At 44.0% G+C, this 12,792-nt stretch overlaps 1 protein-coding gene across 1 annotated transcript in view; it reads right to left on the reverse strand.

The window, feature by feature from the left end:
* Positions 1-8,248, reverse strand: part of LOC135827303 (uncharacterized) — a 41,636-nt gene extending 33,388 nt beyond the window's left edge. The window contains exons 1-5 of the mRNA XM_065339829.1: positions 8,073-8,248; positions 7,651-7,685; positions 5,097-5,171; positions 2,350-2,433; positions 1,279-1,530 (exon numbers count right to left, since the gene is read on the reverse strand). Of these exons, the coding sequence (XP_065195901.1) occupies positions 1,279-1,530; positions 2,350-2,433; positions 5,097-5,163 (403 nt within the window). The 5' untranslated portion in view covers positions 5,164-5,171; positions 7,651-7,685; positions 8,073-8,248. The remainder of the gene's footprint in view (positions 1-1,278; positions 1,531-2,349; positions 2,434-5,096; positions 5,172-7,650; positions 7,686-8,072) is intronic.
* Between the last annotated feature and the right edge of the window lie 4,544 nt (positions 8,249-12,792).

Consider the following 12,792-nt stretch of genomic DNA (forward strand, 5'->3'; position numbering starts at 1 on the left):
GCGTGCTTGATTACAGCCCCGGGCCTTTATATGTGACGGGGCTGTACTATTTCGACTACCTCTGACACATGGGCTCTATTTGATAGGGGGCTCTATTCGAGGGGGGGGGGAGGCTTGTATTCGAGCTTGTACGATATGTGGTATATGGACCAAAGAGGGGGACGACAGATCTCTGGCCAACATGAAAGAATATGACAAGTTCGTAAACTAGTTAAAAATAAATAAAAAACACACCTGTTGTGATGTGTGGACAGTCAAAACGTGGTCTTTTACCTGGCTACGGTCACTTTTGTATCGTTAAGCTTTGACCACCGACACTAGTAGAGCCACCATCACACATGGCGGTGCTGTATGGAGACGATCCACGAGCAAAGGCACTGTAATTTCACAATTTTTCAGTGTACTCCTATTTTCGGTATTTTCGGTGCGTCTGTTTCATACCTAAAATTTCAATACACCGAACAAACACTAACACATATAATCCAATAGGGAACTGCTTGTCTGTACCTAAATTTTCTGTTCACCTAACCTGGCCTTTTGCCATCATACCGAAAACATTGATTTCTGAAATTAGAGTATACAAGCTGTCAGGAGATGGGAAGACTCGCAATGCTTCAAACTTTCTCAAATAATTATGCTACTAGTCTACGAAATTCATGAACCCTCTTGTCTCCATTCTCGCCTTCTCTTGTCTCGCGTCCCATTTGTCTGGATCTCGCCTTGTGCATAATTCTCCACTAAATTCATCAACCACTTATAATATTGACTACCGTTGTGTTAAAAAAAAACTCATCTTTTCGTTTCATTATTTTCCATTTTGTTCGCCTACCTCTCTATTTATATAATTACACTGCCCCACTATGCTATAGTCACCCAGCACTCAGCTTCACACAATTCTCAGCCAGCATGTTAGCCCATTGATTACATATCAGGGGTCCCGCTAAGTCTTACACTTGTTTCCGCCTGCATCCACCTTAAATTCCCATTGTGCTTTGGCCAGACTGCCTTAAATATTGTTTGCCTGATGATTGCACACGGTGCATGAAACTCAGAGTAGCAAAACATTACGAGTGATCCATTGTTTGTTGACATGAGTATAATTATATTATATATTATACTATACTCAAATTCTCGATTGCAGGTTTCATGTCTCTTTCTAGTTTTACTCCTGGTCTGCAGTAGTTGCATACATGAAGGGAGACACATCACCACCTCCAAGATATGGACAAAAATCATGAATTCCAGCGAAATAATTATGCGGAGCCCAACAAAACTTACGTTTGCAGATGACTACATTAGCAGTTGACCCTGAACCCGCTCTGTAAGCATCATCATATGTAACTATACTCCTGCCGGATTGAAACGTTAGCGCATAGCCCACTGTTGTACGCCAGTCCAAGAGCATCTTCTTGATACAAGCAGAATCGCCCACCGTCGATTCGTCATAGTTAGGTCTCAAGTTCTGGCAGGTTTGATACCCAATTGGAGCAACCTTGTAAACATCTGTACTACATGTCTTTGTTGGAAGCACTGAGTGTGAATAAAGCACGCAGGAATGAACAGGAATGAGCAGGAATGAACAACATGATACTAGTGATCACAAACACATCTTTGGGCAGGAACGATTATCCCAATTTTTGGGCAATCCATTGATAACTCCGCAACAATCAACTAATCGTTATATTATAGATCAATCGCTAAGGGGTTGGAGTCCAAAAGGTACTGACCCCCCCCCCCCGATTTATGAAGTTAGAATCAGTTTCCACTGTGAGTATGCAGGTGCCAGGGATATGGTTCATGTTCTTAGGTTCAATTGACTTCAAAGCAGCCATGTTTTGGAGCTACCCTTTCCGCCTGCGAGTTCCCGTCGGGAACAGACACCCGTCGGGAACAGACACGGTCATTAACTTGCCGTACTAAGTGCCCAAGGTGCATAGCGCAACTCTGTGTGACAATGAGAGCATTATGAACTGCATGATGTGTTGTGGGTACATGTTGGGATAATTCGAATTTCCGAGTAATTCATTTTTCTGGCACTTTGGGGTGAATGCCGAGGATTCTACTTGTAGCTCTCCACCTGCCCAACCAGCATTCCGGTTACCGCAGCAAACAGTAGTCGAATGCAGGCTGAACGCTGGTCAGCAGTACCTCCTTGTCCCTGGTGAGAATAATGAATTGAAGCAACGACACCCAACAAACGAAACCAGCAGCAGCAGCAGCACCAACAACCACCATCACCCACATTAAAAAGCACACGAAAATCAGCAGCACATAGGAGTAAACATCCAACCGACGCCTATATGGACAAGGCAACGAACTATTGAATTTCAAATTGTGCAAGCTTCTTACCTATGCACTCGCCCTTCACTAGGAATGCATCAAATGCTACGCATTTGCATCCATTCCCTGTGTCTTGTGCTCCGGCAGGGCAAGCTGTCAATCACACAACACAGAATAAAGGGGTGGATCAAGTCAAGTCTTGCGCCTGGTCTACAACAATTCATCAGGCTGGAATGAATGCATTTGACATTTTCTACGGCTCAAACGATCATTCAGTAGCACCGAACGATTGACAGATGTCACTAGAATTCGATACTGTAAATATACAAATTTTCGGCAGCTATTTAATTTCGGCTATATTCGGCACCGACCCAAAACGCCTAAGTTAACCCATTGACTGCTGAGCCCGAATATATTCGGGATTCAAAATGACGTCAGGGCGCTGAGCCCGAATATACTCGGGCTGACAGGCTATCCTACTGTAAAAAGTTCCGTGTTCCAGCGTAGGGCTGAAAGAGACCCCAGAGTCGAGCGGTACATTTCCTGCATTCAGTACGAGAGGTTGCGGGTACGAATCCCGCTTGGATACGTTTTTTCTTCTTTTTCGCCCGGTGATTCAACTCAAATTGGCGACTTTTTCGTATTTTACGCAATTTGGATGAACTTACGTGTCATATAGCATTTTGTTCCTTTTTCTGGGAACTATATCGAGTTGGTCAGCGTGATAATCATAGCCTTGGTCAACATTTCACAAGAGTTCAACAACCTAGTTGCCTAGACTATGAAGTTGTGGAGCTGTATATTGGCCCTATTTTTAGCATTTTCTTCAGAGCCTCAGATGAAAGGCCCTGTAGCCCTCAATGGGTTAAAATGCCGATGAAAATTTTCACAGCATCTGTCGCACTATACCGTGCCCTCTGATCTACCCCACGCCGAAAATAAATCGCCGCCAAAATGTCAAAAATCGTGAAGTGCCGAAATTTTGTATATTTACAGTATCCTGTAAAAGCATGTTCGGTGGTGTTTATATTTTTGGTAACTTCGGTGCCAATTGTTTTCCGAAAATAGAATGCACCAAAATAATTTCGGTTTAGCACCGTAAAGTAACGCCAGAGCGCCCCACTATCTCGTCCTTTCGTCGTCGTCCTCTGGAGGTGGTTTCCTGTCCGTAAGTAATACGACATGGACCTTTTACATACATTGCACAGTATGCAGTCAATCCGAATCCAGTTTACCTTCCAGCTTATGCGAGCTCCACATATAAACATGCCAAGTGTGACCTTGGTACGAACAGGTTCTCAAACCGTACAAACTTAGTAGCATTCTACGATTTTCTTCCCGTGGCTGTAAAATCAAGGTGGGGCGATCTCTCGCGAGACGGGGCGCTCTCACGGTACTTTACGGTACTAGTAAACTTACCTGGAAAGCGGGTGTACCGAAAATTTCCCTCCACTGGACCACTGATTTTGGAGAATACCGAAAATATTACACCATGAAAATTTCTACTTTTTACAGTATTTTAAAAGAGTAACTCTCCATCACTGTAACTGGATACTATATATAGTCAGAAAGTGCAATAACTAGACACAAAAACTGACAAGAGTACTGAGACATTCGACGTCCTGACACCTAGCTTCAACACATCTCCATAGCGCTAACCGACGGCCAGTATCCAGTTACAGTGATGGAGAGATACTCTTAACTCGTATCCATATGTCCTTTTCCTTTCCACATTTTCTTTATTCACATTCTTTTTTTTATTGATTTGTCAGCTGTACTGGAACACCAGGCCATGAAGATATTCCATAAGGCCAGGAAGTCGTAAAGGGCTGTCCGAGGTTACCAATAATATTTTCAAAACGAAATGTTTTCGTTTGTGGGTGGGTTTGCTGGTGCTTCGTTTTGAAAATAATTATTGAATGCTGATTGAGAATGCCCAGTTACTTCTGGATGTCTAAAATTGACATAAATATTTTATTGGAATTCGTTTTACCTGCAGAAAAGGTGGGTGGGTGGGTGGGGGCTGAAAAATACTAAAACGTTTCGTTTTGTAAAAACAATCGGTAACCCCGGACGGCCCCTAAAATACCGATGAAATGCCGGTATTTTACGACTCCCTGGTCGCTACAGTATGTGCAATCATTGGTCAAAGAGTCAATTTTTGTTTGTACACAAAATGGTGATATATGAACCCTAACTTGAGCGAAGTTGACTGATTCGCTAAATCTTAAGCTGCTCAACAAGAACATTGCAGAATTCTGAGCACCCATCAATTGGATATTTTCGGTATTTTTCCTCAAATTGCCGGCTGTTTTGCTGAGTATGTGCAAGAACACATAATCCCCAAGAGTGTACAAATGCCTGCACAATCCTCCATGCTGTGCTGCAACTTCACTTCACGTGACATGGTTCAAAAGGTTAGGCTCGCAAACAGACCACAAGAGAGTTGAGCCCAAAGCTGGGCTGCATACAACCCTGTAACTATCATGCACAAAGTGCAAATAGGGTGTATGGGTTCGTCACGGGATGTGAAGTTCTGCCGTCACAAACCCCATAGCAGGATTTGCAAACTGTGGGGGGGGGGGGGGGGGGTTATGTACTCTTGGTATGGGCCATGACGAGAAATTGGCCAGAAATGTTACGCTCATTTTATAAAGCTTCGCTCCACCGAATGTAAGGTACTGCCCTTGTGAAACCAAGAAAAATGACATGTCAACCACAAAAATGTGTTTGATTTTGCTTTGCAGCTACCTTGACAGGTGAGAAGGGTCACAAAACCAACAAATCCAAGGACAACCATAATAGTACACACTTACTTGTAGCAGATACTGTTGTCGTCGTCATGGTGAGAACCACTACGAGAAGGATGAGTCGCCACTTCATGGCTGATTCTACAGATGCATGAACATTACAAACATACACACATACACCCACGTACATACACCCATACACACAAACACGCAAACACGCAAACACACACACACACACATACATACACACATACATACATACACACATACATACACACATACACACACACAAACAAACATACAAACACACACACAAACAAACAAACATACAAACACACACACATACATACACACATACATACAAACACACACATACATACATACACACACACACGTGCACACATACAGGTCAAAATGTGCTCTCGCAGAGAAGCGCAAAAACACATGAGCACACATGCAAACACCCATAACAGCCTTTGGGTCGTCCTAATCAAGTTAATAGAGAGGTTCCGCACTACGTAAAGTTGAGCAACTTTACGTTAGTGGGCGGGGAAAACCCGTGAATTCGCGAGTTTGCACTCCACTTACGGAAAGTTGTCTACGGAGAGTACGTAGATAGGGCTCTGATAACGTAGCTGGTCCGTAAGTGGATTGGGGTACAAATTTATGACTTTCTTCCCAGGTCGATCTGGTCTTACACTGCCGCGTTCGGAGTTGCCAAGGGCAGCTACGTGATTTGGAAACTCCGTATGGCGGAACACAGATGCGCATGCAGTTTACGTAAGACTTTCCGTAGATCGACTACGTTTTTTACTAACGTAATTACGTTATGCGGAACCTCTCTATTATTACTAAACAAGACAATGCAAAACCCTTGCATCAGAAGCCTGTGTCAGGAAGGACACATAGTACTTGAGATACAAAGCAGTTGTCATGTGACATGGTGGTTTAGTGTGGGTGTCTGGTTTCATGCCTACCTAGTACTGGGACGCCAATTTCACTTGCGGAAAACGTGTCTCAAAGCCTTGTCATGGTGGAAAGCTGACCGGAGTTTTCATGTGACCCGTGTTCCGTATTTGCCGCGCCACGAGCTCGTCGCCACACGGGCACAAGCAGAAAATCTCTTTTGCAGGCAATTGTACATGTAACGCGCGATTTTTGTTTCTCGTTTACCGACTGGTGCATTGACGCCATTAGTGATCTAACTCATGGCTCACTAGTAGGCCTTGGCGGATAATGCTCGAAAAGAAGTGAAATCGGCAGAACCATACAAACCTTATGGCGGGCAATTCCTCGAATTCTGCTCCAGTTCTTTATCCACATACCAAACATTCATGAAACTTACCAGAAAAAGTACCGAATTCTGCCAATTTTTCTGCCGGCATTATCCGCCAAGGCCTACTCACTAGTACATGCCAGAATTTTTTCTGGAAATATTGCTCAGGTCCTTCACGCAATTATGGTCGTATAGATTTTTAAGCGATCGGATAGCAGACGTCTAATTCCATAATGTTTATGCACAAAGCGATAAGATATTTTATGTAGTATAGATGCTGACCTAACGGTTTTTTGAAATCAAGTCTATTTTTTGAAACGCACTGTAGCCCCCACCTTGTTGATGATTTGACTGATTTCAACACCCGTAGTAGCCGCATACTCTGCTACCATGGGCTGCTTCATTTTCTTTAGTCATCTACCTCTCTGCTGTACTTAATCCATTGTCCATGTCCATTTGATGTTTCTTGTATTACACCTGAAAGTATACGAGAGAAAACTTTCTAAATGCTCATGAGCCTGAAGTGGGCTCTACTTCTTGGTATAATTGCATTCTTGTCTCCTAGGAAATTGTTCGTCTTCAGAACCTCAGAACCAGGCTGCGTTCGCTTTTGTCTACCTGGTAGAGTAGAGCGGATGTTGAGCGGATGTTGAGCGGATGTTGAGCCGGCAGATGGTCATTTATGTACGCAGATCTACACATTTCTGTAAAACATCGAATTTCACATTACGATGTTCCAATACATTTTGGAAAGCAGCTCTCATAGTCACCAAAGTATAGAAATACCCTATCTCTACCAACTTCGATCGGCTTCTACGAGCCTCAAATCTGGTAGAGATGGTGGAGGAAACTAGAATCTTCGGTTTGAGGTAGAAAAAAACAAAAACAAAAAATACGCTGAATGATGTAGCTTCTCCCCAACCCTGTAGATCCAAATCGAACGTCATTTTGCTATTCATGAATTCTGAAGAAATCCTTTTCTTTCCTTCCAAAGTGAATCAGCGTCAGGTGTTTGTGGAATGGTTGTGCCGATATTTCTTTCGAGAATTCGCTAGGATTTAGTCACAAGACAAGATAAATGAACCAAAATGTTTACATATTATTCGTAGTGCGTGTCCAACGCTAACACTTATAAGGAAGATGTGGAGTCGGAAGGTGAAACAGCTAGCACAATACTGACTGTGATACTGACATCCAACGACCTGATGACAAACTTCGGATAACATGAAACATGAAACACGTTGGTCCTTCCCTTTCATTTTGATCCTTGGCTCTCCATCCGAGATTTAGCCATAATAAACATTTTTGACCATATATAGCTGTAAAGCATGGCTGGGCACCTACCGGTAAGGAACAGTTTCCGTGCTTCCAAATGTGGTCTGTATAGGAAGACATGTCGACAGGACGTGTTCAAATTATCAATAAAATAATTATCATTATTCGGAAGGCAAAGTATAGCATGGTAAGTTTCATATTGATTTCGGTTGCGCGGCAGTCTAGAAAGTGGTGCAAAAAAGGAGAGCCGAGTTGGAAACAAAAGAATGACCCAAAAAGGGGTCGCCTAGCACGGAGGGAGGGGGGTGGGGGGCACGGCCTGGGAATCTCACTGATCGCCTTGGACCTGTAAACCAATCGCGCAAACCAAATGGACGATCTTGTGGTAGCCTATTAGTTTTAGAGTATTATAGTGCTTTGCTAAATACATCCCAAGGCCGAGTGCACCTGAAACTCCTTTTACAATCTTGACAGCGAGGAACGAAACTTACCTGGGGAAAGACAGTGACGATACTTCAGCCGTGCGTTTGAACCTGTCGTCTTTCTAGCCACTAAATTGCGTTCGACAGTGGCTCTAGCAGGTTTTCATTGAAGTTGAGTTGGAAAATAATTGGTGAGTGTTCGCAGAAAAGAAACTAGCTTCCAATCCGAAACGACAAGTGTTGCCTCTGTCCTCTAGTTCCCCTCCAACAATGGACTAGTATCAGGTCTTCACCCGCGCGCCGCGGGTACCCGCTCCACTTGGTTCATGTGTACAGGAAATGTGTACAGTTAGTGGCGTATAGTTTGAAGCTGCGATGCCTACAACTGCAAGCAAGCAACCGTTGCCATATATGGCACATTATTCAATATTTTGACCCTGTACGCTTAGTCCCGTAAGGATCCTTTTACGAAATTGCGTAGGGTACACACACTGTAAAATTAATTAATACTATGGTTAGATTATTATTATTATTATTTGAAACTCGTATCCATATGTCCTTTTCTCTTCCACAATTATTATTATTATTTTTTTTTTCTTCATACATGTATTATTATTATTATTATTATGTACTATTATGAGATGAAATAAAACAGGAAAGGGCACAGGCATACGTGCAAGGGATAGCAATCAACCTTGCACATGAATTGAGCATGTGTTCTAAATACATGTAAATGTAAATGCAAAACAATAAAAAACAAAAACACAAACATGTAAAAAAGGCGACGTGGAGACAATAATCTTAATAATGCAATGAATATAACTAAATGCGCACTCATATCACAACCATGGGGACGAATCATGTATTCCAGAACGTTTTCTTGTCACAATTATCAATGGAATTCGTGACCCATGGTTGTGATATGTGATATTCGTCCCCATGGTTGTGATATGAGTGCGCATTTAGTTATATTCATTGCATTATTAAAAACACAAACAATGAGCAATAACTTCAGGACTGGGCACAAGTCCTAAACCAGTAAAAGGTGCAAGAGATAATAATCAACCTTGCGAGTTCGAGTCAAAGCATGCGGACTCACAACAAAATGGCATCAACGTGAACAAAGAGGAAGAAGAGAAAGGAAACAGCAAAACAAAAAGCAAAAGACGGAGGATAAACGGCAACAGAACCAAAACTGGCAAACAAACCTGTGACATCATCATGCACAGACACAAAAGACAAATTGAACCGAGTCAAACTGGCATGAGCGACTCATGCTGCAGGACATCGCTGGGGTGATGGCTGAAATTCACCTTCCTCCGACTACCACGCAACATCATGACGGAGTCACGGACTATAGACTGAAGCCAAGCTCACAGCGGATCCGTCCCATGAGGACGCTGTACGAGTCTCCGGTTGCCGCTGCCAGGCGAATGGCGAGACGTTTCAACACATTCCGGGCCTCACCGCCAGCTCCCCCGACAGAGGAGAACTCCAATGGAGAGAAGCTGCCCCTCTCTACCCGCCGGATCCGCTCACCGTAAGCCGCTTTCTTCTGCTCCTCATGCCATCTGTAGGTCGCAGAGAGGGACTTAGTCATGTAAGAGGACGCGCAGGGATAGAAAACCCTTATGTCAAAAAATGCATCCTCTTGCATGGACCAGAGGCCCCTCCCCTTGACGTCCAGTCTGGCCTGAGGGTCAGTTATTATTATTTGAAACTCGGATGTTGAGCCATAAATAAATGTAGAAAAGAAAAGGATATAATTATAGTATCAAGATTACATAACCCAGGTTATGTACTCTTGATAGTATCCAGTTACAGTGATGGAGAGTTAGTAGTAGTAGTAGTAGTAGTAGTAGTAGAATTTATTATTTTGATAGAGAAGGCCCTACAGACGTTGCCGTCTTGTTACAGGGAACCCTAAGTGCTCTTTACAGAGCGAAACAAAAACAGTTACTCTTTGAATAACTGTTTCCTCTAAGACAAAAATGCGATAATACTCATAAAAAGGACACACTTCAGGCTCATTACAAACATCTTGAAAGTTTTTGTCTTCACAAGTATACTTTCAAGCCTTCTCATCAGGTGAAATACTCGTATCCATATTATGTCCTTCTCTTTTCTACATTATTATTATTAACTTTTATTTTACTAGGGAGATGGGGCAGGGAGGACAGCCAAGGAGTGATTTTTATACTTGTACAGGTACAGGAAGAGTAGGGAGAAACGACCAAGGAACTACAAGTTACGCTATAATTGATTATAAGGCTTCGGCCTTTGAGGAATCCCTCAAATAATAATACCGTAAAATCCCGCCAGAGCACCCCAACCTCCTCGACGCTTCAGGTGAGGAGGGGCGGATGGGCGAGTCCTACTTGCCGCATTCAGTGCTACGAGTCGTGCAGACCCGTCAAAACTCAGGGTTTGTGAGATCCCTGGTCAAGAGGGTGCACCGCGGTGGGCACTGTTGCGTACATTTCCAACGGGGTCGAGCACGCGTCCGCAGTACAGTACGGCATCACAGACTGCGACAGAGATACGAGAAATCACGTTCCTGACAAGAAGTCAGGGAGGGGCGGATAGGAGAAGATTTTACGGTAATAATAATAATGTCCATTATCACTCTTTTGAACAGCGCACAAATCTTAGGGTGTCATCGATTGGCGAATCTGGATTGAGTGCGAGCAGGCGGTGTGGTCCGAGCAACGCTGGCCCAATCGAACAAAACAAGGCTGTAGTACGCAAAATGTACGCATATCGTACAAAAGATTCTAGGAAAGCTGTCCAAAAACGGCAAAGTCCATTTCCACTCCAGCCACTCCTGGTGTGGGGGCCGGAGTGGTCGGATTCCACTCCAAGTACACCTACTCCGGATTCGATCGGATTCGACCAAACGATCACGCTCACTCGGAGCACACTTGCTCGGGATTCGCCCAATCGATCATGCCCCTAAACTCCATGTTTTCGTGTACCGCTGCTTGACCCCACATCTTGCTAGTCCCCTTCTCCAATCCTTGTTCCAGCTTAGGGCTGCTGTGCCTGGACACCAGGCTCGCACGCGCGGCCAGGCACAACGCGCATTAGTTCTTCCGCCTGTTTCTACGCAATATGGCATGCGTTCTATTTCTTTCCTGGCGGCAGACAGATGGAATGCTCTTCCCACTGACTGCCGTCAGGCCCCGTCTCTTACTCTGTATGTAAACATGGTAAAAATTCACCTAGGGTTCCCAGTAAAAAGGCAACGCCTGTTGGGACTCCCCTAGTAAAATATTAAAATCTACTACTACTACTACTACTACTCTTCTATATCGACCTCCACTAATTCTCGTGATCCTTGACTGGTCCTATATTACCAAGAGTACATAACCCCCCAGAGTGTGCAACGCCTGATCCAGCTCTGCATAGGGTCTTGGTCGAGCGGAATCGGATCTTTGCGTCATAATACCGTACACATCTGAGGGGAACCCGGGGAGTCGCGGGTACTCTTGGATCAAAAACAATGGTGCCCTGCCTCGAGACCGGCCTTGCGCTGGTGTGAAGTGTACGCATGACATCAGAAGATCCGATTCCGCTCGACCAAGACCCTACACAGAGCTGGATCGGCGTTGCACACTCTGGGGGGTTATGTACTCTTGATATTACCAAGAGTACATAACCCCCCAGAGTGTGCAACGCCTGATCCAGCTCTGTGTAGGGTCTTGGTCGAGCGGAATCGGATCTTTGCGTCATAATACCGTACACATCTGAGGGGAACCCGGGGAGTCGCGGGTACTCTTGGATCAAAAACAATGGTGCCCTGCCTCGAGACCGGCCTTGCGCTGGTGTGAAGTGTACGCATGACATCAGAAGATCCGATTCCGCTCGACCAAGACCCTACACAGAGCTGGATCAGGCGTTGCACACTCTGGGGGGTTATGTACTCTTGATATTACCCATATCGCCGTAATATTGACCGCTTGTATAGACCGCTTGTATCGACCACTTAGGCATTGTAATCTTTCGACTTTGGAGGGACTTAGAATTTTTCTCTCCACTTCAAAAAGAAAATTTGAAAGAAAGAAGACAAAGGAAGAGAACAGGCAGGATTCGAACCCACAACGGTATGAATCTCAAGCAACCCCTTATACCACCCAGCCACTGTGCTGCAGATGCGGAACCCTGTTGTTCTTACAGTCTTGTACGAGGTGAATTGCTATTTCTGGACATTGTACATTTCTGGACATTTCGAGTAAAATAATTTTTCGTCGCGTGTAGAGTCAAGTCAGTCAAGTTGATGAAGTTTTTTCTTGCCGTAGTTGACAGCTGGGTTGTTGTAGTTTCTCCTCGTGTCGATGCCTTGTTGATAGCCTTTGCTTGTGAGGCATTTCAACGAGTTTTGTGGTACTATGTCGCATGAGAATTTTGAATTTTGAGTAAAATAAAAAGTAATGGACGAATCGTTGGCTTCCCCATGTGCACTCCACTTCAGACGCTGTATAGTCTTGGACCTGTTGGCTGGAAGTGTGAAGAGGCCAACTGCAGTCCAGCAATAGAAAAAATAACAAAAATGGTACAGTATAGGATGCCTTTTGACGCTATTTTACTTTCATGTCCAGAATTCCATACACTGAAATTTAGGCCAAAAAATTGGCCTGTCGAAAACGTCCTGCTATAAAGTCTCTGGGATCACAGCATGAGCAATTGTCACATATTTGGAAAGATGAAGGATTAGGCCATGCAATAGATACAAAAAGATATGAAAAATGTAAAACACACAGCCTGTGGGGCTCTATTTTATTTTCATGTC

This window comes from Sycon ciliatum, chromosome 11 (genome assembly GCF_964019385.1).
Source record: "Sycon ciliatum chromosome 11, ocSycCili1.1, whole genome shotgun sequence".
Taxonomy (NCBI): Eukaryota; Metazoa; Porifera; class Calcarea; order Leucosolenida; family Sycettidae; genus Sycon; species Sycon ciliatum.